Below are 22,622 nucleotides of genomic sequence, written 5' to 3'. Positions count from 1 at the left end.
TGGCCCATAGCTCAGGAGACACCTCTGGCAAGACCTAGCATCTGTTGACACCGCACCGGCTGCCCTTTTCTGTCTCCCTGCACTGGTTGCCTTCCCAAGGCCCAACAGAGGATGAAGGCGCTTGCAAGTGCAGAGAAATCCCGGAAGAGGACGGAGTGATGGAAGGGCTTCAGACTCACCTTGTTCCTGGGGTGATGGAGGCAAGAGGAGCGGATGAGAGAGAGAGGAATTGGGCCTTCTTTTATACAGCTCGTGCACCGCCCCAGGCCTACAGTCACTGCATGCGAGCAGTAATTTTCCAGGAGACTCACCTCAGATGCAAATTATGCTTGCCAGTGGTGCAGGTTGTGGTTTTGTTTCCCCTCATTTCAATTCCTCATTTGTGAAATGCCAATTCTTCCAGGCTGACCTCTTTCAAGTGTTGGTGTGAGAGACCTAGGGATTACGCCAGGACAACAACACCAAAATGAACAGAAGTGGATGAGGAAAATGCTGTTGGCCAAACACAAACACAGCAATACGAAGCCTCTTGGGGAAGAAAGCACGGTTGAGTAACGTGAGAGGAATGCAGCCATAGTGTGTGTGTGTGTGCAGTCAGGAACCAAGCGAGGAAAGCCATAGGCCTGATAGAATTCAGTCTGTCAAGGGACGTGAAGGGCAACAAAAAGGGTTCCTACACAGATCTCAATGGTGAAAGGAAAATAAGGTGGGTGTTCTCCTCATGGAAATGGGTGACCTGTTCACTGGGGACAGCAAAAATGCTGAGGTCCTGATTGTCTTCTTTGTTTCTTTCTTATCCAGCAAGTGTGGCTTTTGGGAATTCCATGGCTCAGAGGCCATGCTGAAAAGCTGGAACAATCGAGATGCAGCTTTGGGTCAGGGAAACCTCGAGGAAACTGGATGTGTGTAACACGTTAGGCTTATTTGTCCCATGATGAGATGAGTCCATGAGTGCTGAGGGAGCTGTCCCCACTTGATCAGCATAGGTTGTTGACTGGACTGGGAGAAGTGGCCCAAAACTGGGGGAAAGAGCGTGTTACTCCTGTTTAAGAAGACCAGGAGGGTGGAAGCAGGGAGCTAGGGGACCAGGGTCTTCAGGTCAGTCTCTTGGTAGGAGGCGGAACAGTGCACCCTGGAAAAAACATGGAGCTTGGAAACCATTTCCGTGCTCATGAAGGATGAAAATATCTGCATCGTCACACGCAGCGTGGATTCACAGTGGAGAAGTCATGGATTGCTGGAGGTGATTCATCACAAAGAAACAAGAAGCCTGAAGGATGTGGGAAGAGGACTGTATGCTTTCTTGCTGGAGTTCAGAAAGGCTTTTGACATTGTCCTCCACGAGATGGTCCTAGTGAAGCTGTGGAAGAATGGGCTGAATGAGTGCTCCTGAGCACGGAGAAAAAAAAAACCATCTCAGTTGAAGAGGCAAGCAAGCTCGCCACAAATGAAGAAGGGCTGCGGGGTCCCAGAAGTGTCAGGTGGCTGGGGATGGTCGTGGAATGGAAGTGATGAAGAAGGGCGTATGTTCACAATTTTCTCCTGGACTCAATCAAAGAAGCAATGCGTCCTTGCGGCATGAACAAAACACTTCTCTGCCCTGCTGGCATAGAGGGAGATGTGTTGTGGTGCAAAAGTGCTCGAGAAAATCTTTATTCCTATGGAAAGCTTTCTGAAGAGACTCTCCCTGTGCAAGGCCATTTACAATCTAATTTTGCATTGGCCACGGGTGACCCTTTTGGCGTGGGTCCTCCCCGTCTGTGCATCTGTCTGCAGGCCTGAGCATCACTCGCACCAGGCAATCCTGTCCCTGAGAGGAGGAGGAGCAAGGCACTGTAAAGAAAACCAGCACAGCCGTCAACTCAAAAGGACAGACCTTATTCCGTGGCACTTTTTAGGTAATAGCAGGGCTCTGGAAGGCAATACTCTCCTTCAAAAGAACAACTGATGGTGTGATATCGTTTCTGTGCCTGCAGACTGTGATGAGAGTGCACAGTGCCAAATGAACACAGAAATGTCTTTGCAGAACAGTTAAGCTGTGGGTGAAGACGTGTGCAAGCAGCAGAACATCCCACCTGGCTTCTTAGGGAACAAACAGGTGCTCGTGGAGTAGTCTGAGAGACAGACCTTGAGGGAGAAAGACAAAATGAGTCCCCAGGCAAAGCAGGTTCAAGGTATTCAGAAGTGGGCCGCACTGACATGAGGATATGCCTGCCTGGCTCCAAAGGCGGTTACAAATAAGGTCCTGACATTTCCCAAGACACACATGCCATGCCTGAAGCACAGAATACGTCTTCTACCCGCGCTGACGCGTTTCTGCAAGGAAACTCCTTGTGCCTTTCATCCTGGAACTTGAAAGGTGCCTCCGTGGACCAATTGGGAAGGTCAGAAACAAGAAAATGGAATGACAGGGTTGATGGAAACCAAAACCACAACCTGTGCCATTGGAAAGGATAATTTGCATTTGAGGAGAGTCTCTTGAATAGTTAGTGTGACTGTGGGCCTGGGGCAGTGCACGAGCTGTATAAAAGAAGGCCCGTCTCCTCTCTCTCAGTCATCCATAGCTCTCGCCTTCATCTCCCTGGGAACAAGGTGAGTCTGAATCCCTTTGACCATCATCTGCTTCTCAGGGATTAGTTTGCGCGTATACGTGCCTTTATCCTAGGTTGGATCTTGGGGAAGCAGGTTGGCCTGAGGGAGGGAAGGGGGCAGCCAGTGTGGCATGATGCTGGGCATTACCTGAGGAGTCTCCTTAGCTATGAGCTAGTCAAGGACCTAGCTGTGCCTGTTTGCTCTTGGCCAGAACACTGGGTTCAAAGGGAAGGAGAAGCCACTGGGCTTCCTGACACATCCACCATATCCCTAGTCAACACTGTGCCTTGACTCCCTCCTGCTGGGATGGCAGGCAGCTTCTCACTCACTTCTGAGCTCCTCCCGACCCTCTGTCCCAACAGGCGCCCCTCCAAGACACAAGACATGTCCTGCTACGACCAGTGCGTGCCACGCCTGCAGTGTCGGCCCTGTGGCCCCACCCCTCTGGGCAGCAGCTGCAACGAGCCCTGCGTCAGGCAGTGCCAGGACTCCAACGTCGTCATCCAGCCCTCTCCCGTGGTGGTGACCCTGCCCGGACCCATCCTCAGCTCCTTCCCGCAGAGCACCGCCGTGGGATCCTCCACATCCGCTGCCGTTGGCAGCATCCTCAGCTCTGAGGGTGTGCCCATCTCCTCTGGAGGCTTTGGCTTCTCCGGCTTTGGCAGCGGCTCCTGTGGCAGGCGGTGCTTCCCCTGCTAAATCTGCTGGCCATGGCCCTGGAGAAAGACCTCCATAGTCCATGAAGTTTGAAGAAGACCTGAGAGAGAGCACCGGGGCGAATCTCATCTCTCGGAAAACATGCTCCGTGACTTCTTTTCCCCCCTTCTACCTTTTTATTTTTTTCCTTTTTTTTTTTTTTCCTCTGTGTCCTTCCTGCTCACTGTCAACTTTCCTGGACTGTGAGTGCCATTGAATCAGCCTCGGAATGTCCGACTGGCCCTGTGCCATCCACTCAAAGGGCAGATGCGCAGCTGGAGGCAATAGCTGCCATGGCCATGCCGTTCAGACTGTCCTCTGCCCCTGGTGCTTCTGGCAGCAGGGCCTGCCCTTGCATGGACCTTGTTTCCAAATTTTCTCTCATTAAAGATTTAAAGCATTTGAATGTGCACCTCTGTGTTATCCTTTCCCTTGCAAAGGCTGCCCAGTGGAGGCTAGGGGAGAGATGTTTCAAAGTGTTGGTTCTGGGAAAGGGTCCTTCCTTCTCCTTTGGACAATTGGTACTACAGGCTTCTATTATGCATGCCTGGGGTGGAATCACTTTACCTTCCGGTTTCTAAACATTTTGGCTTATGTAGCGATCTCAAGGGTCTTGACTTGGACCAGCACTTTTGAACAACTTTTCAGAGACATGTTTGTCTGGGGTAACACAGCAGAGGAAGTTTTTGAGAAAGGTAAGAAAACAGGGCAAATTCTTCTAATGGTCAGTTTTGACGTAAAGCGAGGTGGAGTCAGTGGTTCCAAAGAAGAGGACCGTTTCCTCAGAGTAAAGCTTCAGGGTGCAATGTCCACATTGCTACGGGTGAGAGCAAGAAGGTAGCAACTATGTCCCCAGCAGCTTTTAGGAAAGAAAGGCAAGCCTTCCCATGGTATTTGCTGTGGGGTCCTGGAAAATGCACCTTCCAGGCCATAGTCAGCTTGAGTGCCCTCTATATGGAGGGAGTGCAAAGAGGGCCTTCTTTGAGTGGGGTCCTGAGCATCATCAAGCCTTTGAACAGATTAAACATGAGGAAGAAGCATTTGAGCAGTTGTACTTGGGCCTGTCCGTGCAGCACCAGCTCGTCCAAGTGGGCTTTCTAGCACAACTGGGGAGAATAGCCTCACCTGGAGCCTCTGGAAGAAAGCCCAGGAGAAACTAGTACAGCACTGACTGACGGAGCATTGGATCAGGCTGCCCAGAGAGGTGGTGAAGTCTCCTTTCCTGGAGATACTCAAAAGTCCCTTAGCATTCTTTCCTCTGCAACCTAGCGTAGGGAACCTTCTCTAGCAAGGGACTTGGACTAGATGACCTCCAGTGGTCCCTTCCAACCGCTGTGCTCCGTCCTTCTGTGACTGATATCATACCATTGTTTTGTCTCTTGCAGAGCAGTGCAAGCACAGCAACCTCTCTCCAACAAAAGCCTGTACGCTGGGGGAAGGCAAGCTGTGGGGAGGAGGCATCAAGGGGGCAGCTGACCTCAAGAGACTCCGGGCTGAGAGTTGGACTGTGGTTTTGCACTAGAAGCTTCTCAGAGCAAAGTTTGGCCTTTCCTAAACCTTCTTATGAAATGCAGCACAGGATGCTTTTCCAAAAATTTGTTGAGGCAGAGACTAGCAGAAGATACGTCAAATACCATGCTTAAAAGCAGAAACTGGAGTGTTCTGACTAACCCAAGATAAGGCAAATCTGCACGGTAGACATAGGAGAGGGCCGAACGACAAGGATAATTTTAATCCTTAGCACAGGGCAGAACAGAGGTTATACAAACTCAACCTGTAAAATGAACGCAATAACCTTGAGAATTACTGCCCTCCTACCTCTATGGAGAAATACAAAATATACTTAAAAGCAACAGATTGGGAGCGGATCTAATACTGAAATATTCCTTAGTGACTGCGCGGGGAAGATTGCGAGCCTGGGATACTCAAACAGTGAGGAACTAGGAGACATGGTAGCACGCATTTTGAGGAAGATAAATAGCGGGGTGTATTTTGCTGAGAAGGCGTGCAGTTTCTCTTTTGTCTCAAGAGAGGGCGTGTCTACCGCTGCAACTGTGAAGAAAATATGCTGCTTCACTGAGGCCCTTTGACTGAGAGTGTTTCTCACCCAAGGGGTACCCCATACCACGTGACGGCACACCAACAATGGAGGTGGAGAAGGGGAAGGAGGAAGGGAGTGTCTCGTTATGAAAACTTCTGTCTTTTCAAGCCACTCCTATGCCTATGGACTCCCTGCATCCCGCAGCATGATAGAATATCACTAGTTGATGGGAAGTAGAGAATGCTTGCTTTCTCTTTCTACACTACCATGCAGCCCCAAACTGGACTCTGTTGCAAGAAAGACATGGGGCGAGTGGAGTGAGCTCTGTGGTGCTATTGGTAGTAGGGCTTTGCCCCCACCTTCCTTCCTTCTTGCTTCACATTGCCGAGCCTATTGATAAAAAAGAAGTAGTGCGAACAGCAAAGTGGATAGCACTCACTGAACTACACTGGATACTTTTCTGCAGCCCTAATTTGACTCATGAGGGTACAGCCAATCCCGCTGTTCATGGCTCTGAGAAACTTGCTGAAAAGCAGTGGTGAGAATGGAGACCGCTGAGATTTCTTACCATTTGTTCAGAAAACCTTTCAGAAGCACCTCCCAGGATCACTGCTGAGAAACATCTCTCTTCCCACCCTTCATTGGAGCGCTTTTGCAAGGGAAGGAATAAGACAGAGGTGCTGGTTGGGATGCAGGAGATCTTTGGTGAGTGACTATTTGGAAGCAAGGTGATTGCAAGGGGAGGCCCTGCTGCAGAAGGACCTGAGAGTCTGCGCTGCGTGAGCATGGCCGCCACGCCTCCAGCTGTCCTTCTGCCTTATCCACAGTCAGCATAGGGCCAGTGGGTCCTCCCTACGCTGACTCGGTGGGCCACGCAGTTCAGGGGAGACATGCTGAGCAGTGAGGACTGAGGATGGAAAAGAGAGAGAGCAAGAGAGGGGAATGGCAGAAGTGGGTCGTATTTTCTGAACGACCAAGCTGGCCCCAGTGCTCTCTCTCAGGGACTGCGACAATCTTCATGGACTTTGGAGGTCTTTCTACAGGGCCATTGCCAGCAGATTTAGCAGGAAGGAACCTTCTGCCACTCTGGTGACTGTCAAAGCCAACAGCACGCTTTTTCAGGCTGGGCCTGATGGGGAAAAGGTGATGGGTCCCCACCTGTCACACACGTTTGCCAAAGTCTTCAGAGTAGCAGACATCCTGCAGGCACATGGAGTGTTTGCAGAGTAGAGTGAGTGATGCAGAGGCACAGGCTGAGATGCGCCACAGCTTTATTGAGTCAAAAGGGGGAAAGAAAGTTGCGTCCAGGGGAGGACATCAAGCAGGAAGCACCAGGAGCAGAGTCTGCACTAATGGCCATGGTGGATATCCCCCCAGGTGTCCATCTCCCATTCTTCCACAGAGGGAGAAGTGCCATCAGCTCCTCCCTCGGCTGGTCTTCTGGGGTTGACAGACCAGAGGAGCAGAGGTGACAAATAAGAAGTCAGGGGGAAAAGGAGGCAGTGGAAGAGGGGAAAGGCAGACAGGGGCAGCGCATTCTGAGAGTTGGTGCTTGCCCCGCCTTTTTGCAAGAGGCGTTGCTGGGTCCCTATGAAAGGAAGAGCTGAGTGCTCTCTCTCAGGGCCGCTATCAAATTCTGGGCCCCAAGAGGTAATCCTCCGGGACCATCACCAGCAGATTTAGCAGGGGAAGTACCGCCTGCCACTGAAGCGGCCGCCGAAGCCGGAGAGGCCAAAGCCTCCAGAGGAGATGGGCACACCCTCAGAGCTGAGGATGCTGCCAACGGCAGCGGATGTGGAGGATCCCACGGCGGTGCTCTGCGGGAAGGAGCTGAGGATGGGTCCGGGCAGGGTCACCACCACGGGAGAGGGCTGGATGACGACGTTGGAGTCCTGGCACTGCCTGACGCAGGGCTCGTTGCAGCTGCTGCCCAGAGGGGTGGGGCCGCACGGCTGGCAGGGCAGGCGTGGCAGGCACTGGTTGTAGCAGGACATGGCTTGTGTCTGGAGGGTCACCTGTTGGCAGAAAGGGAGGAGCAAAAGAAGGGGAGAGTAAGAAGCAGCCTGCCTTCCCAGCACAAGTGTTCCAAGGCTCAGTGCTGACTGGAGATACGGAGTCTGTGCAAGGAAACCTGTGGCCTTCTCCTTACATTTGGCCCCGCCAAGAGTGACCAGGCACGTTCAGGGTGCTGCCTGGCCCATAGCTCAGGAGACACCTCTGGCAAGACCTAGCATCTGTTGACACCGCACCGGCTGCCCTTTTCTGTCTCCCTGCACTGGTTGCCTTCCCAAGGCCCAACAGAGGATGAAGGCGCTTGCAAGTGCAGAGAAATCCTGGAAGAGGACGGAGTGATGGAAGGGCTTCAGACTCACCTTGTTCCTGGGGTGATGGAGGCAAGAGGAGCGGATGAGAGAGAGGAATTGGGCCTTCTTTTATACAGCTCGTGCACCGCCCCAGGCCTACAGTCACTGCATGCGAGCAGTAATTTTCCAGGAGACTCACCTCAGATGCAAATTATGCTTGCCAGTGGTGCAGGTTGTGGTTTTGTTTCCCCTCATTTCAATTCCTCATTTGTGAAATGCCAATTCTTCCAGGCTGACCTCTTTCAAGTGTTGGTGTGAGAGACCTAGGGATTACGCCAGGACAACAACACCAAAATGAACAGAAGTGGATGAGGAAAATGCTGTTGGCCAAACACAAACACAGCAATACGAAGCCTCTTGGGGAAGAAAGCACGGTTGAGTAACGTGAGAGGAATGCAGCCATAGTGTGTGTGTGTGTGCAGTCAGGAACCAAGCGAGGAAAGCCATAGGCCTGATAGAATTCAGTCTGTCAAGGGACGTGAAGGGCAACAAAAAGGGTTCCTACACAGATCTCAATGGTGAAAGGAAAATAAGGTGGGTGTTCTCCTCATGGAAATGGGTGACCTGTTCACTGGGGACAGCAAAAATGCTGAGGTCCTGATTGTCTTCTTTGTTTCTTTCTTATCCAGCAAGTGTGGCTTTTGGGAATTCCATGGCTCAGAGGCCATGCTGAAAAGCTGGAACAATCGAGATGCAGCTTTGGGTCAGGGAAACCTCGAGGAAACTGGATGTGTGTAACACGTTAGGCTTATTTGTCCCATGATGAGATGAGTCCATGAGTGCTGAGGGAGCTGTCCCCACTTGATCAGCATAGGTTGTTGACTGGACTGGGAGAAGTGGCCCAAAACTGGGGGAAAGAGCGTGTTACTCCTGTTTAAGAAGACCAGGAGGGTGGAAGCAGGGAGCTAGGGGACCAGGGTCTTCAGGTCAGTCTCTTGGTAGGAGGCGGAACAGTGCACCCTGGAAAAAACATGGAGCTTGGAAACCATTTCCGTGCTCATGAAGGATGAAAATATCTGCATCGTCACACGCAGCGTGGATTCACAGTGGAGAAGTCATGGATTGCTGGAGGTGATTCATCACAAAGAAACAAGAAGCCTGAAGGATGTGGGAAGAGGACTGTATGCTTTCTTGCTGGAGTTCAGAAAGGCTTTTGACATTGTCCTCCACGAGATGGTCCTAGTGAAGCTGTGGAAGAATGGGCTGAATGAGTGCTCCTGAGCACGGAGAAAAAAAAAACCATCTCAGTTGAAGAGGCAAGCAAGCTCGCCACAAATGAAGAAGGGCTGCGGGGTCCCAGAAGTGTCAGGTGGCTGGGGATGGTCGTGGAATGGAAGTGATGAAGAAGGGCGTATGTTCACAATTTTCTCCTGGACTCAATCAAAGAAGCAATGCGTCCTTGCGGCATGAACAAAACACTTCTCTGCCCTGCTGGCATAGAGGGAGATGTGTTGTGGTGCAAAAGTGCTCGAGAAAATCTTTATTCCTATGGAAAGCTTTCTGAAGAGACTCTCCCTGTGCAAGGCCATTTACAATCTAATTTTGCATTGGCCACGGGTGACCCTTTTGGCGTGGGTCCTCCCCGTCTGTGCATCTGTCTGCAGGCCTGAGCATCACTCGCACCAGGCAATCCTGTCCCTGAGAGGAGGAGGAGCAAGGCACTGTAAAGAAAACCAGCACAGCCGTCAACTCAAAAGGACAGACCTTATTCCGTGGCACTTTTTAGGTAATAGCAGGGCTCTGGAAGGCAATACTCTCCTTCAAAAGAACAACTGATGGTGTGATATCGTTTCTGTGCCTGCAGACTGTGATGAGAGTGCACAGTGCCAAATAAACACAGAAATGTCTTTGCAGAACAGTTAAGCTGTGGGTGAAGACGTGTGCAAGCAGCAGAACATCCCACCTGGCTTCTTAGGGAACAAACAGGTGCTCGTGGAGTAGTCTGAGAGACAGACCTTGAGGGAGAAAGACAAAATGAGTCCCCGGGCAAAGCAGGTTCAAGGTATTCAGAAGTGGGCCGCACTGACATGAGGATATGCCTGCCTGGCTCCAAAGGCGGTTACAAATAAGGTCCTGACATTTCCCAAGACACACATGCCATGCCTGAAGCACAGAATACGTCTTCTACCCGCGCTGACGCGTTTCTGCAAGGAAACTCCTTGTGCCTTTCATCCTGGAACTTGAAAGGTGCCTCCGTGGACCAATTGGGAAGGTCAGAAACAAGAAAATGGAATGACAGGGTTGATGGAAACCAAAACCACAACCTGTGCCATTGGAAAGGATAATTTGCATTTGAGGAGAGTCTCTTGAATAGTTAGTGTGACTGTGGGCCTGGGGCAGTGCACGAGCTGTATAAAAGAAGGCCCGTCTCCTCTCTCTCAGTCATCCATAGCTCTCGCCTTCATCTCCCTGGGAACAAGGTGAGTCTGAATCCCTTTGACCATCATCTGCTTCTCAGGGATTAGTTTGCGCGTATACGTGCCTTTATCCTAGGTTGGATCTTGGGGAAGCAGGTTGGCCTGAGGGAGGGAAGGGGGCAGCCAGTGTGGCATGATGCTGGGCATTACCTGAGGAGTCTCCTTAGCTATGAGCTAGTCAAGGACCTAGCTGTGCCTGTTTGCTCTTGGCCAGAACACTGGGTTCAAAGGGAAGGAGAAGCCACTGGGCTTCCTGACACATCCACCATATCCCTAGTCAACACTGTGCCTTGACTCCCTCCTGCTGGGATGGCAGGCAGCTTCTCACTCACTTCTGAGCTCCTCCCGACCCTCTGTCCCAACAGGCGCCCCTCCAAGACACAAGACATGTCCTGCTACGACCAGTGCGTGCCACGCCTGCAGTGTCGGCCCTGTGGCCCCACCCCTCTGGGCAGCAGCTGCAACGAGCCCTGCGTCAGGCAGTGCCAGGACTCCAACGTCGTCATCCAGCCCTCTCCCGTGGTGGTGACCCTGCCCGGACCCATCCTCAGCTCCTTCCCGCAGAGCACCGCCGTGGGATCCTCCACCTCCGCTGCCGTTGGCAGCATCCTCAGCTCTGAGGGTGTGCCCATCTCCTCTGGAGGCTTTGGCTTCTCCGGCTTTGGCAGCGGCTCCTGTGGCAGGCGGTGCTTCCCCTGCTAAATCTGCTGGCCATGGCCCTGGAGAAAGACCTCCATAGTCCATGAAGTTTGAAGAAGACCTGAGAGAGAGCACCGGGGCGAATCTCATCTCTCGGAAAACATGCTCCGTGACTTCTTTTCCCCCCTTCTACCTTTTTATTTTTTTCCTTTTTTTTTTTTTTCCTCTGTGTCCTTCCTGCTCACTGTCAACTTTCCTGGACTGTGAGTGCCATTGAATCAGCCTCGGAATGTCCGACTGGCCCTGTGCCATCCACTCAAAGGGCAGATGCGCAGCTGGAGGCAATAGCTGCCATGGCCATGCCGTTCAGACTGTCCTCTGCCCCTGGTGCTTCTGGCAGCAGGGCCTGCCCTTGCATGGACCTTGTTTCCAAATTTTCTCTCATTAAAGATTTAAAGCATTTGAATGTGCACCTCTGTGTTATCCTTTCCCTTGCAAAGGCTGCCCAGTGGAGGCTAGGGGAGAGATGTTTCAAAGTGTTGGTTCTGGGAAAGGGTCCTTCCTTCTCCTTTGGACAATTGGTACTACAGGCTTCTATTATGCATGCCTGGGGTGGAATCACTTTACCTTCCGGTTTCTAAACATTTTGGCTTATGTAGCGATCTCAAGGGTCTTGACTTGGACCAGCACTTTTGAACAACTTTTCAGAGACATGTTTGTCTGGGGTAACACAGCAGAGGAAGTTTTTGAGAAAGGTAAGAAAACAGGGCAAATTCTTCTAATGGTCAGTTTTGACGTAAAGCGAGGTGGAGTCAGTGGTTCCAAAGAAGAGGACCGTTTCCTCAGAGTAAAGCTTCAGGGTGCAATGTCCACATTGCTACGGGTGAGAGCAAGAAGGTAGCAACTATGTCCCCAGCAGCTTTTAGGAAAGAAAGGCAAGCCTTCCCATGGTATTTGCTGTGGGGTCCTGGAAAATGCACCTTCCAGGCCATAGTCAGCTTGAGTGCCCTCTATATGGAGGGAGTGCAAAGAGGGCCTTCTTTGAGTGGGGTCCTGAGCATCATCAAGCCTTTGAACAGATTAAACATGAGGAAGAAGCATTTGAGCAGTTGTACTTGGGCCTGTCCGTGCAGCACCAGCTCGTCCAAGTGGGCTTTCTAGCACAACTGGGGAGAATAGCCTCACCTGGAGCCTCTGGAAGAAAGCCCAGGAGAAACTAGTACAGCACTGACTGACGGAGCATTGGATCAGGCTGCCCAGAGAGGTGGTGAAGTCTCCTTTCCTGGAGATACTCAAAAGTCCCTTAGCATTCTTTCCTCTGCAACCTAGCGTAGGGAACCTTCTCTAGCAAGGGACTTGGACTAGATGACCTCCAGTGGTCCCTTCCAACCGCTGTGCTCCGTCCTTCTGTGACTGATATCATACCATTGTTTTGTCTCTTGCAGAGCAGTGCAAGCACAGCAACCTCTCTCCAACAAAAGCCTGTACGCTGGGGGAAGGCAAGCTGTGGGGAGGAGGCATCAAGGGGGCAGCTGACCTCAAGAGACTCCGGGCTGAGAGTTGGACTGTGGTTTTGCACTAGAAGCTTCTCAGAGCAAAGTTTGGCCTTTCCTAAACCTTCTTATGAAATGCAGCACAGGATGCTTTTCCAAAAATTTGTTGAGGCAGAGACTAGCAGAAGATACGTCAAATACCATGCTTAAAAGCAGAAACTGGAGTGTTCTGACTAACCCAAGATAAGGCAAATCTGCACGGTAGACATAGGAGAGGGCCGAACGACAAGGATAATTTTAATCCTTAGCACAGGGCAGAACAGAGGTTATACAAACTCAACCTGTAAAATGAACGCAATAACCTTGAGAATTACTGCCCTCCTACCTCTATGGAGAAATACAAAATATACTTAAAAGCAACAGATTGGGAGCGGATCTAATACTGAAATATTCCTTAGTGACTGCGCGGGGAAGATTGCGAGCCTGGGATACTCAAACAGTGAGGAACTAGGAGACATGGTAGCACGCATTTTGAGGAAGATAAATAGCGGGGTGTATTTTGCTGAGAAGGCGTGCAGTTTCTCTTTTGTCTCAAGAGAGGGCGTGTCTACCGCTGCAACTGTGAAGAAAATATGCTGCTTCACTGAGGCCCTTTGACTGAGAGTGTTTCTCACCCAAGGGGTACCCCATACCACGTGACGGCACACCAACAATGGAGGTGGAGAAGGGGAAGGAGGAAGGGAGTGTCTCGTTATGAAAACTTCTGTCTTTTCAAGCCACTCCTATGCCTATGGACTCCCTGCATCCCGCAGCATGATAGAATATCACTAGTTGATGGGAAGTAGAGAATGCTTGCTTTCTCTTTCTACACTACCATGCAGCCCCAAACTGGACTCTGTTGCAAGAAAGACATGGGGCGAGTGGAGTGAGCTCTGTGGTGCTATTGGTAGTAGGGCTTTGCCCCCACCTTCCTTCCTTCTTGCTTCACATTGCCGAGCCTATTGATAAAAAAGAAGTAGTGCGAACAGCAAAGTGGATAGCACTCACTGAACTACACTGGATACTTTTCTGCAGCCCTAATTTGACTCATGAGGGTACAGCCAATCCCGCTGTTCATGGCTCTGAGAAACTTGCTGAAAAGCAGTGGTGAGAATGGAGACCGCTGAGATTTCTTACCATTTGTTCAGAAAACCTTTCAGAAGCACCTCCCAGGATCGCTGCTGAGAAACATCTCTCTTCCCACCCTTCATTGGAGCGCTTTTGCAAGGGAAGGAATAAGACAGAGGTGCTGGTTGGGATGCAGGAGATCTTTGGTGAGTGACTATTTGGAAGCAAGGTGATTGCAAGGGGAGGCCCTGCTGCAGAAGGACCTGAGAGTCTGCGCTGCGTGAGCATGGCCGCCACGCCTCCAGCTGTCCTTCTGCCTTATCCACAGTCAGCATAGGGCCAGTGGGTCCTCCCTACGCTGACTCGGTGGGCCACGCAGTTCAGGGGAGACATGCTGAGCAGTGAGGACTGAGGATGGAAAAGAGAGAGAGCAAGAGAGGGGAATGGCAGAAGTGGGTCGTATTTTCTGAACGACCAAGCTGGCCCCAGTGCTCTCTCTCAGGGACTGCGACAATCTTCATGGACTTTGGAGGTCTTTCTACAGGGCCATTGCCAGCAGATTTAGCAGGAAGGAACCTTCTGCCACTCTGGTGACTGTCAAAGCCAACAGCACGCTTTTTCAGGCTGGGCCTGATGGGGAAAAGGTGATGGGTCCCCACCTGTCACACACGTTTGCCAAAGTCTTCAGAGTAGCAGACATCCTGCAGGCACATGGAGTGTTTGCAGAGTAGAGTGAGTGATGCAGAGGCACAGGCTGAGATGCGCCACAGCTTTATTGAGTCAAAAGGGGGAAAGAAAGTTGCGTCCAGGGGAGGACATCAAGCAGGAAGCACCAGGAGCAGAGTCTGCACTAATGGCCATGGTGGATATCCCCCCAGGTGTCCATCTCCCATTCTTCCACAGAGGGAGAAGTGCCATCAGCTCCTCCCTCGGCTGGTCTTCTGGGGTTGACAGACCAGAGGAGCAGAGGTGACAAATAAGAAGTCAGGGGGAAAAGGAGGCAGTGGAAGAGGGGAAAGGCAGACAGGGGCAGCGCATTCTGAGAGTTGGTGCTTGCCCCGCCTTTTTGCAAGAGGCGTTGCTGGGTCCCTATGAAAGGAAGAGCTGAGTGCTCTCTCTCAGGGCCGCTATCAAATTCTGGGCCCCAAGAGGTAATCCTCCGGGACCATCACCAGCAGATTTAGCAGGGGAAGTACCGCCTGCCACTGAAGCGGCCGCCGAAGCCGGAGAGGCCAAAGCCTCCAGAGGAGATGGGCACACCCTCAGAGCTGAGGATGCTGCCAACGGCAGCGGATGTGGAGGATCCCACGGCGGTGCTCTGCGGGAAGGAGCTGAGGATGGGTCCGGGCAGGGTCACCACCACGGGAGAGGGCTGGATGACGACGTTGGAGTCCTGGCACTGCCTGACGCAGGGCTCGTTGCAGCTGCTGCCCAGAGGGGTGGGGCCGCACGGCTGGCAGGGCAGGCGTGGCAGGCACTGGTTGTAGCAGGACATGGCTTGTGTCTGGAGGGTCACCTGTTGGCAGAAAGGGAGGAGCAAAAGAAGGGGAGAGTAAGAAGCAGCCTGCCTTCCCAGCACAAGTGTTCCAAGGCTCAGTGCTGACTGGAGATACGGAGTCTGTGCAAGGAAACCTGTGGCCTTCTCCTTACATTTGGCCCCGCCAAGAGTGACCAGGCACGTTCAGGGTGCTGCCTGGCCCATAGCTCAGGAGACACCTCTGGCAAGACCTAGCATCTGTTGACACCGCACCGGCTGCCCTTTTCTGTCTCCCTGCACTGGTTGCCTTCCCAAGGCCCAACAGAGGATGAAGGCGCTTGCAAGTGCAGAGAAATCCCGGAAGAGGACGGAGCGATGGAAGGGCTTCAGACTCACCTTGTTCCTGGGGTGATGGAGGCAAGAGGAGCGGATGAGAGAGAGAGGAGATGGGCCTTCTTTTATACAGCTCGTGCACCGCCCCAGGCCTACAGTCACTGCATGCGAGCAGTAATTTTCCAGGAGACTCACCTCAGATGCAAATTATGCTTGCCAGTGGTGCAGGTTGTGGTTTTGTTTCCCCTCATTTCAATTCCTCATTTGTGAAATGCCAATTCTTCCAGGCTGACCTCTTTCAAGTGTTGGTGTGAGAGACCTAGGGATTACGCCAGGACAACAACACCAAAATGAACAGAAGTGGATGAGGAAAATGCTGTTGGCCAAACACAAACACAGCAATACGAAGCCTCTTGGGGAAGAAAGCACGGTTGAGTAACGTGAGAGGAATGCAGCCATAGTGTGTGTGTGTGTGCAGTCAGGAACCAAGCGAGGAAAGCCATAGGCCTGATAGAATTCAGTCTGTCAAGGGACGTGAAGGGCAACAAAAAGGGTTCCTACACAGATCTCAATGGTGAAAGGAAAATAAGGTGGGTGTTCTCCTCATGGAAATGGGTGACCTGTTCACTGGGGACAGCAAAAATGCTGAGGTCCTGATTGTCTTCTTTGTTTCTTTCTTATCCAGCAAGTGTGGCTTTTGGGAATTCCATGGCTCAGAGGCCATGCTGAAAAGCTGGAACAATCGAGATGCAGCTTTGGGTCAGGGAAACCTCGAGGAAACTGGATGTGTGTAACACGTTAGGCTTATTTGTCCCATGATGAGATGAGTCCATGAGTGCTGAGGGAGCTGTCCCCACTTGATCAGCATAGGTTGTTGACTGGACTGGGAGAAGTGGCCCAAAACTGGGGGAAAGAGCGTGTTACTCCTGTTTAAGAAGACCAGGAGGGTGGAAGCAGGGAGCTAGGGGACCAGGGTCTTCAGGTCAGTCTCTTGGTAGGAGGCGGAACAGTGCACCCTGGAAAAAACATGGAGCTTGGAAACCATTTCCGTGCTCATGAAGGATGAAAATATCTGCATCGTCACACGCAGCGTGGATTCACAGTGGAGAAGTCATGGATTGCTGGAGGTGATTCATCACAAAGAAACAAGAAGCCTGAAGGATGTGGGAAGAGGACTGTATGCTTTCTTGCTGGAGTTCAGAAAGGCTTTTGACATTGTCCTCCACGAGATGGTCCTAGTGAAGCTGTGGAAGAATGGGCTGAATGAGTGCTCCTGAGCACGGAGAAAAAAAAAACCATCTCAGTTGAAGAGGCAAGCAAGCTCGCCACAAATGAAGAAGGGCTGCGGGGTCCCAGAAGTGTCAGGTGGCTGGGGATGGTCGTGGAATGGAAGTGATGAAGAAGGGCGTATGTTCACAATTTTCTCCTGGACTCAATCAAAGAAGCAATGCGTCCTTGCGGCATGAACAAAACACTTCTCTGCCCTGCTGGCATAGAGGGAGATGTGTTGTGGTGCAAAAGTGCTCGAGAAAATCTTTATTCCTATGGAAAGCTTTCTGAAGAGACTCTCCCTGTGCAAGGCCATTTACAATCTAATTTTGCATTGGCCACGGGTGACCCTTTTGGCGTGGGTCCTCCCCGTCTGTGCATCTGTCTGCAGGCCTGAGCATCACTCGCACCAGGCAATCCTGTCCCTGAGAGGAGGAGGAGCAAGGCACTGTAAAGAAAACCAGCACAGCCGTCAACTCAAAAGGACAGACCTTATTCCGTGGCACTTTTTAGGTAATAGCAGGGCTCTGGAAGGCAATACTCTCCTTCAAAAGAACAACTGATGGTGTGATATCGTTTCTGTGCCTGCAGACTGTGATGAGAGTGCACAGTGCCAAATAAACACAGAAATGTCTTTGCAGAACAGTTAAGCTGTGGGTGAAGACGTGTGCAAGCAGCAGAACATCCCACCTGGCTTCTTAGGGAACAAACAGGTGCTCGTGGAGTAGTCTGAGAGACAGACCTTGAGGGAGAAAGACAAAATGAGTCCCCGGGCAAAGCAGGTTCAAGGTATTCAGAAGTGGGCCGCACTGACATGAGGATATGCCTGCCTGGCTCCAAAGGCGGTTACAAATAAGGTCCTGACATTTCCCAAGACACACATGCCATGCCTGAAGCACAGAATACGTCTTCTACCCGCGCTGACGCGTTTCTGCAAGGAAACTCCTTGTGCCTTTCATCCTGGAACTTGAAAGGTGCCTCCGTGGACCAATTGGGAAGGTCAGAAACAAGAAAATGGAATGACAGGGTTGATGGAAACCAAAACCACAACCTGTGCCATTGGAAAGGATAATTTGCATTTGAGGAGAGTCTCTTGAATAGTTAGTGTGACTGTGGGCCTGGGGCAGTGCACGAGCTGTATAAAAGAAGGCCCGTCTCCTCTCTCTCAGTCATCCATAGCTCTCGCCTTCATCTCCCTGGGAACAAGGTGAGTCTGAATCCCTTTGACCATCATCTGCTTCTCAGGGATTAGTTTGCGCGTATACGTGCCTTTATCCTAGGTTGGATCTTGGGGAAGCAGGTTGGCCTGAGGGAGGGAAGGGGGCAGCCAGTGTGGCATGATGCTGGGCATTACCTGAGGAGTCTCCTTAGCTATGAGCTAGTCAAGGACCTAGCTGTGCCTGTTTGCTCTTGGCCAGAACACTGGGTTCAAAGGGAAGGAGAAGCCACTGGGCTTCCTGACACATCCACCATATCCCTAGTCAACACTGTGCCTTGACTCCCTCCTGCTGGGATGGCAGGCAGCTTCTCACTCACTTCTGAGCTCCTCCCGACCCTCTGTCCCAACAGGCGCCCCTCCAAGACACAAGACATGTCCTGCTACGACCAGTGCGTGCCACGCCTGCAGTGTCGGCCCTGTGGCCCCACCCCTCTGGGCAGCAGCTGCAACGAGCCCTGCGTCAGGCAGTGCCAGGACTCCAACGTCGTCATCCAGCCCTCTCCCGTGGTGGTGACCCTGCCCGGACCCATCCTCAGCTCCTTCCCGCAGAGCACCGCCGTGGGATCCTCCACCTCCGCTGCCGTTGGCAGCATCCTCAGCTCTGAGGGTGTGCCCATCTCCTCTGGAGGCTTTGGCTTCTCCGGCTTTGGCAGCGGCTCCTGTGGCAGGCGGTGCTTCCCCTGCTAAATCTGCTGGCCATGGCCCTGGAGAAAGACCTCCATAGTCCATGAAGTTTGAAGAAGACCTGAGAGAGAGCACCGGGGCGAATCTCATCTCTCGGAAAACATGCTCCGTGACTTCTTTTCCCCCCTTCTACCTTTTTATTTTTTTCCTTTTTTTTTTTTTTCCTCTGTGTCCTTCCTGCTCACTGTCAACTTTCCTGGACTGTGAGTGCCATTGAATCAGCCTCGGAATGTCCGACTGGCCCTGTGCCATCCACTCAAAGGGCAGATGCGCAGCTGGAGGCAATAGCTGCCATGGCCATGCCGTTCAGACTGTCCTCTGCCCCTGGTGCTTCTGGCAGCAGGGCCTGCCCTTGCATGGACCTTGTTTCCAAATTTTCTCTCATTAAAGATTTAAAGCATTTGAATGTGCACCTCTGTGTTATCCTTTCCCTTGCAAAGGCTGCCCAGTGGAGGCTAGGGGAGAGATGTTTCAAAGTGTTGGTTCTGGGAAAGGGTCCTTCCTTCTCCTTTGGACAATTGGTACTACAGGCTTCTATTATGCATGCCTGGGGTGGAATCACTTTACCTTCCGGTTTCTAAACATTTTGGCTTATGTAGCGATCTCAAGGGTCTTGACTTGGACCAGCACTTTTGAACAACTTTTCAGAGACATGTTTGTCTGGGGTAACACAGCAGAGGAAGTTTTTGAGAAAGGTAAGAAAACAGGGCAAATTCTTCTAATGGTCAGTTTTGACGTAAAGCGAGGTGGAGTCAGTGGTTCCAAAGAAGAGGACCGTTTCCTCAGAGTAAAGCTTCAGGGTGCAATGTCCACATTGCTACGGGTGAGAGCAAGAAGGTAGCAACTATGTCCCCAGCAGCTTTTAGGAAAGAAAGGCAAGCCTTCCCATGGTATTTGCTGTGGGGTCCTGGAAAATGCACCTTCCAGGCCATAGTCAGCTTGAGTGCCCTCTATATGGAGGGAGTGCAAAGAGGGCCTTCTTTGAGTGGGGTCCTGAGCATCATCAAGCCTTTGAACAGATTAAACATGAGGAAGAAGCATTTGAGCAGTTGTACTTGGGCCTGTCCGTGCAGCACCAGCTCGTCCAAGTGGGCTTTCTAGCACAACTGGGGAGAATAGCCTCACCTGGAGCCTCTGGAAGAAAGCCCAGGAGAAACTAGTACAGCACTGACTGACGGAGCATTGGATCAGGCTGCCCAGAGAGGTGGTGAAGTCTCCTTTCCTGGAGATACTCAAAAGTCCCTTAGCATTCTTTCCTCTGCAACCTAGCGTAGGGAACCTTCTCTAGCAAGGGACTTGGACTAGATGACCTCCAGTGGTCCCTTCCAACCGCTGTGCTCCGTCCTTCTGTGACTGATATCATACCATTGTTTTGTCTCTTGCAGAGCAGTGCAAGCACAGCAACCTCTCTCCAACAAAAGCCTGTACGCTGGGGGAAGGCAAGCTGTGGGGAGGAGGCATCAAGGGGGCAGCTGACCTCAAGAGACTCCGGGCTGAGAGTTGGACTGTGGTTTTGCACTAGAAGCTTCTCAGAGCAAAGTTTGGCCTTTCCTAAACCTTCTTATGAAATGCAGCACAGGATGCTTTTCCAAAAATTTGTTGAGGCAGAGACTAGCAGAAGATACGTCAAATACCATGCTTAAAAGCAGAAACTGGAGTGTTCTGACTAACCCAAGATAAGGCAAATCTGCACGGTAGACATAGGAGAGGGCCGAACGACAAGGATAATTTTAATCCTTAGCACAGGGCAGAACAGAGGTTATACAAACTCAACCTGTAAAATGAACGCAATAACCTTGAGAATTACTGCCCTCCTACCTCTATGGAGAAATACAAAATATACTTAAAAGCAACAGATTGGGAGCGGATCTAATACTGAAATATTCCTTAGTGACTGCGCGGGGAAGATTGCGAGCCTGGGATACTCAAACAGTGAGGAACTAGGAGACATGGTAGCACGCATTTTGAGGAAGATAAATAGCGGGGTGTATTTTGCTGAGAAGGCGTGCAGTTTCTCTTTTGTCTCAAGAGAGGGCGTGTCTACCGCTGCAACTGTGAAGAAAATATGCTGCTTCACTGAGGCCCTTTGACTGAGAGTGTTTCTCACCCAAGGGGTACCCCATACCACGTGACGGCACACCAACAATGGAGGTGGAGAAGGGGAAGGAGGAAGGGAGTGTCTCGTTATGAAAACTTCTGTCTTTTCAAGCCACTCCTATGCCTATGGACTCCCTGCATCCCGCAGCATGATAGAATATCACTAGTTGATGGGAAGTAGAGAATGCTTGCTTTCTCTTTCTACACTACCATGCAGCCCCAAACTGGACTCTGTTGCAAGAAAGACATGGGGCGAGTGGAGTGAGCTCTGTGGTGCTATTGGTAGTAGGGCTTTGCCCCCACCTTCCTTCCTTCTTGCTTCACATTGCCGAGCCTATTGATAAAAAAGAAGTAGTGCGAACAGCAAAGTGGATAGCACTCACTGAACTACACTGGATACTTTTCTGCAGCCCTAATTTGACTCATGAGGGTACAGCCAATCCCGCTGTTCATGGCTCTGAGAAACTTGCTGAAAAGCAGTGGTGAGAATGGAGACCGCTGAGATTTCTTACCATTTGTTCAGAAAACCTTTCAGAAGCACCTCCCAGGATCGCTGCTGAGAAACATCTCTCTTCCCACCCTTCATTGGAGCGCTTTTGCAAGGGAAGGAATAAGACAGAGGTGCTGGTTGGGATGCAGGAGATCTTTGGTGAGTGACTATTTGGAAGCAAGGTGATTGCAAGGGGAGGCCCTGCTGCAGAAGGACCTGAGAGTCTGCGCTGCGTGAGCATGGCCGCCACGCCTCCAGCTGTCCTTCTGCCTTATCCACAGTCAGCATAGGGCCAGTGGGTCCTCCCTACGCTGACTCGGTGGGCCACGCAGTTCAGGGGAGACATGCTGAGCAGTGAGGACTGAGGATGGAAAAGAGAGAGAGCAAGAGAGGGGAATGGCAGAAGTGGGTCGTATTTTCTGAACGACCAAGCTGGCCCCAGTGCTCTCTCTCAGGGACTGCGACAATCTTCATGGACTTTGGAGGTCTTTCTACAGGGCCATTGCCAGCAGATTTAGCAGGAAGGAACCTTCTGCCACTCTGGTGACTGTCAAAGCCAACAGCACGCTTTTTCAGGCTGGGCCTGATGGGGAAAAGGTGATGGGTCCCCACCTGTCACACACGTTTGCCAAAGTCTTCAGAGTAGCAGACATCCTGCAGGCACATGGAGTGTTTGCAGAGTAGAGTGAGTGATGCAGAGGCACAGGCTGAGATGCGCCACAGCTTTATTGAGTCAAAAGGGGGAAAGAAAGTTGCGTCCAGGGGAGGACATCAAGCAGGAAGCACCAGGAGCAGAGTCTGCACTAATGGCCATGGTGGATATCCCCCCAGGTGTCCATCTCCCATTCTTCCACAGAGGGAGAAGTGCCATCAGCTCCTCCCTCGGCTGGTCTTCTGGGGTTGACAGACCAGAGGAGCAGAGGTGACAAATAAGAAGTCAGGGGGAAAAGGAGGCAGTGGAAGAGGGGAAAGGCAGACAGGGGCAGCGCATTCTGAGAGTTGGTGCTTGCCCCGCCTTTTTGCAAGAGGCGTTGCTGGGTCCCTATGAAAGGAAGAGCTGAGTGCTCTCTCTCAGGGCCGCTATCAAATTCTGGGCCCCAAGAGGTAATCCTCCGGGACCATCACCAGCAGATTTAGCAGGGGAAGTACCGCCTGCCACTGAAGCGGCCGCCGAAGCCGGAGAGGCCAAAGCCTCCAGAGGAGATGGGCACACCCTCAGAGCTGAGGATGCTGCCAACGGCAGCGGATGTGGAGGATCCCACGGCGGTGCTCTGCGGGAAGGAGCTGAGGATGGGTCCGGGCAGGGTCACCACCACGGGAGAGGGCTGGATGACGACGTTGGAGTCCTGGCACTGCCTGACGCAGGGCTCGTTGCAGCTGCTGCCCAGAGGGGTGGGGCCGCACGGCTGGCAGGGCAGGCGTGGCAGGCACTGGTTGTAGCAGGACATGGCTTGTGTCTGGAGGGTCACCTGTTGGCAGAAAGGGAGGAGCAAAAGAAGGGGAGAGTAAGAAGCAGCCTGCCTTCCCAGCACAAGTGTTCCAAGGCTCAGTGCTGACTGGAGATACGGAGTCTGTGCAAGGAAACCTGTGGCCTTCTCCTTACATTTGGCCCCGCCAAGAGTGACCAGGCACGTTCAGGGTGCTGCCTGGCCCATAGCTCAGGAGACACCTCTGGCAAGACCTAGCATCTGTTGACACCGCACCG

The 22,622-nt window shown here is 51.9% G+C and overlaps 6 protein-coding genes across 6 annotated transcripts; 3 read left to right on the top strand and 3 right to left on the bottom strand.

Moving 5' to 3' along the window:
* The first annotated feature begins 2,976 nt into the window (after positions 1–2,976).
* On the top strand, positions 2,977–3,291 carry LOC149914942 (feather keratin 1-like). The gene has a single exon (XM_090125236.1). It carries the CDS (start codon positions 2,977–2,979, stop codon positions 3,289–3,291), a length of 315 nt encoding a protein of 104 aa, XP_089981362.1.
* A 3,717-nt stretch (positions 3,292–7,008) lies between these two features.
* Positions 7,009–7,323, bottom strand: LOC149914941 (feather keratin 1-like). The gene has a single exon (XM_090125091.1). The coding sequence runs from the start codon at positions 7,321–7,323 to the stop codon at positions 7,009–7,011; it is 315 nt and encodes a 104-aa protein (XP_089981217.1).
* A 3,173-nt stretch (positions 7,324–10,496) lies between these two features.
* Positions 10,497–10,811, top strand: LOC149914940 (feather keratin 1-like). Its single transcript, XM_090125234.1, has one exon. The coding sequence runs from the start codon at positions 10,497–10,499 to the stop codon at positions 10,809–10,811; it is 315 nt and encodes a 104-aa protein (XP_089981360.1).
* Positions 10,812–14,528: 3,717 nt separating this feature from the next.
* LOC149914939 (feather keratin 1-like) lies at positions 14,529–14,843 on the bottom strand. Its single transcript, XM_090125086.1, has one exon. The coding sequence runs from the start codon at positions 14,841–14,843 to the stop codon at positions 14,529–14,531; it is 315 nt and encodes a 104-aa protein (XP_089981212.1).
* A 3,175-nt stretch (positions 14,844–18,018) lies between these two features.
* Positions 18,019–18,333, top strand: LOC149914938 (feather keratin 1-like). The gene has a single exon (XM_090125235.1). The coding sequence runs from the start codon at positions 18,019–18,021 to the stop codon at positions 18,331–18,333; it is 315 nt and encodes a 104-aa protein (XP_089981361.1).
* A 3,717-nt stretch (positions 18,334–22,050) lies between these two features.
* Positions 22,051–22,365, bottom strand: LOC149914937 (feather keratin 1-like). The gene has a single exon (XM_090125087.1). It carries the CDS (start codon positions 22,363–22,365, stop codon positions 22,051–22,053), a length of 315 nt encoding a protein of 104 aa, XP_089981213.1.
* Positions 22,366–22,622: the final 257 nt, after the last annotated feature.

The sequence above is a fragment of the Phasianus colchicus genome, chromosome 26 (assembly GCF_987193195.1).
Source record: "Phasianus colchicus chromosome 26, bPhaCol1.hap1.1, whole genome shotgun sequence".
NCBI lineage: Eukaryota > Metazoa > Chordata > Aves > Galliformes > Phasianidae > Phasianus > Phasianus colchicus.
The sequence above is the reverse complement of the archived record's forward strand: the minus strand, read 5'-3'. Positions and strand labels throughout refer to the sequence as shown.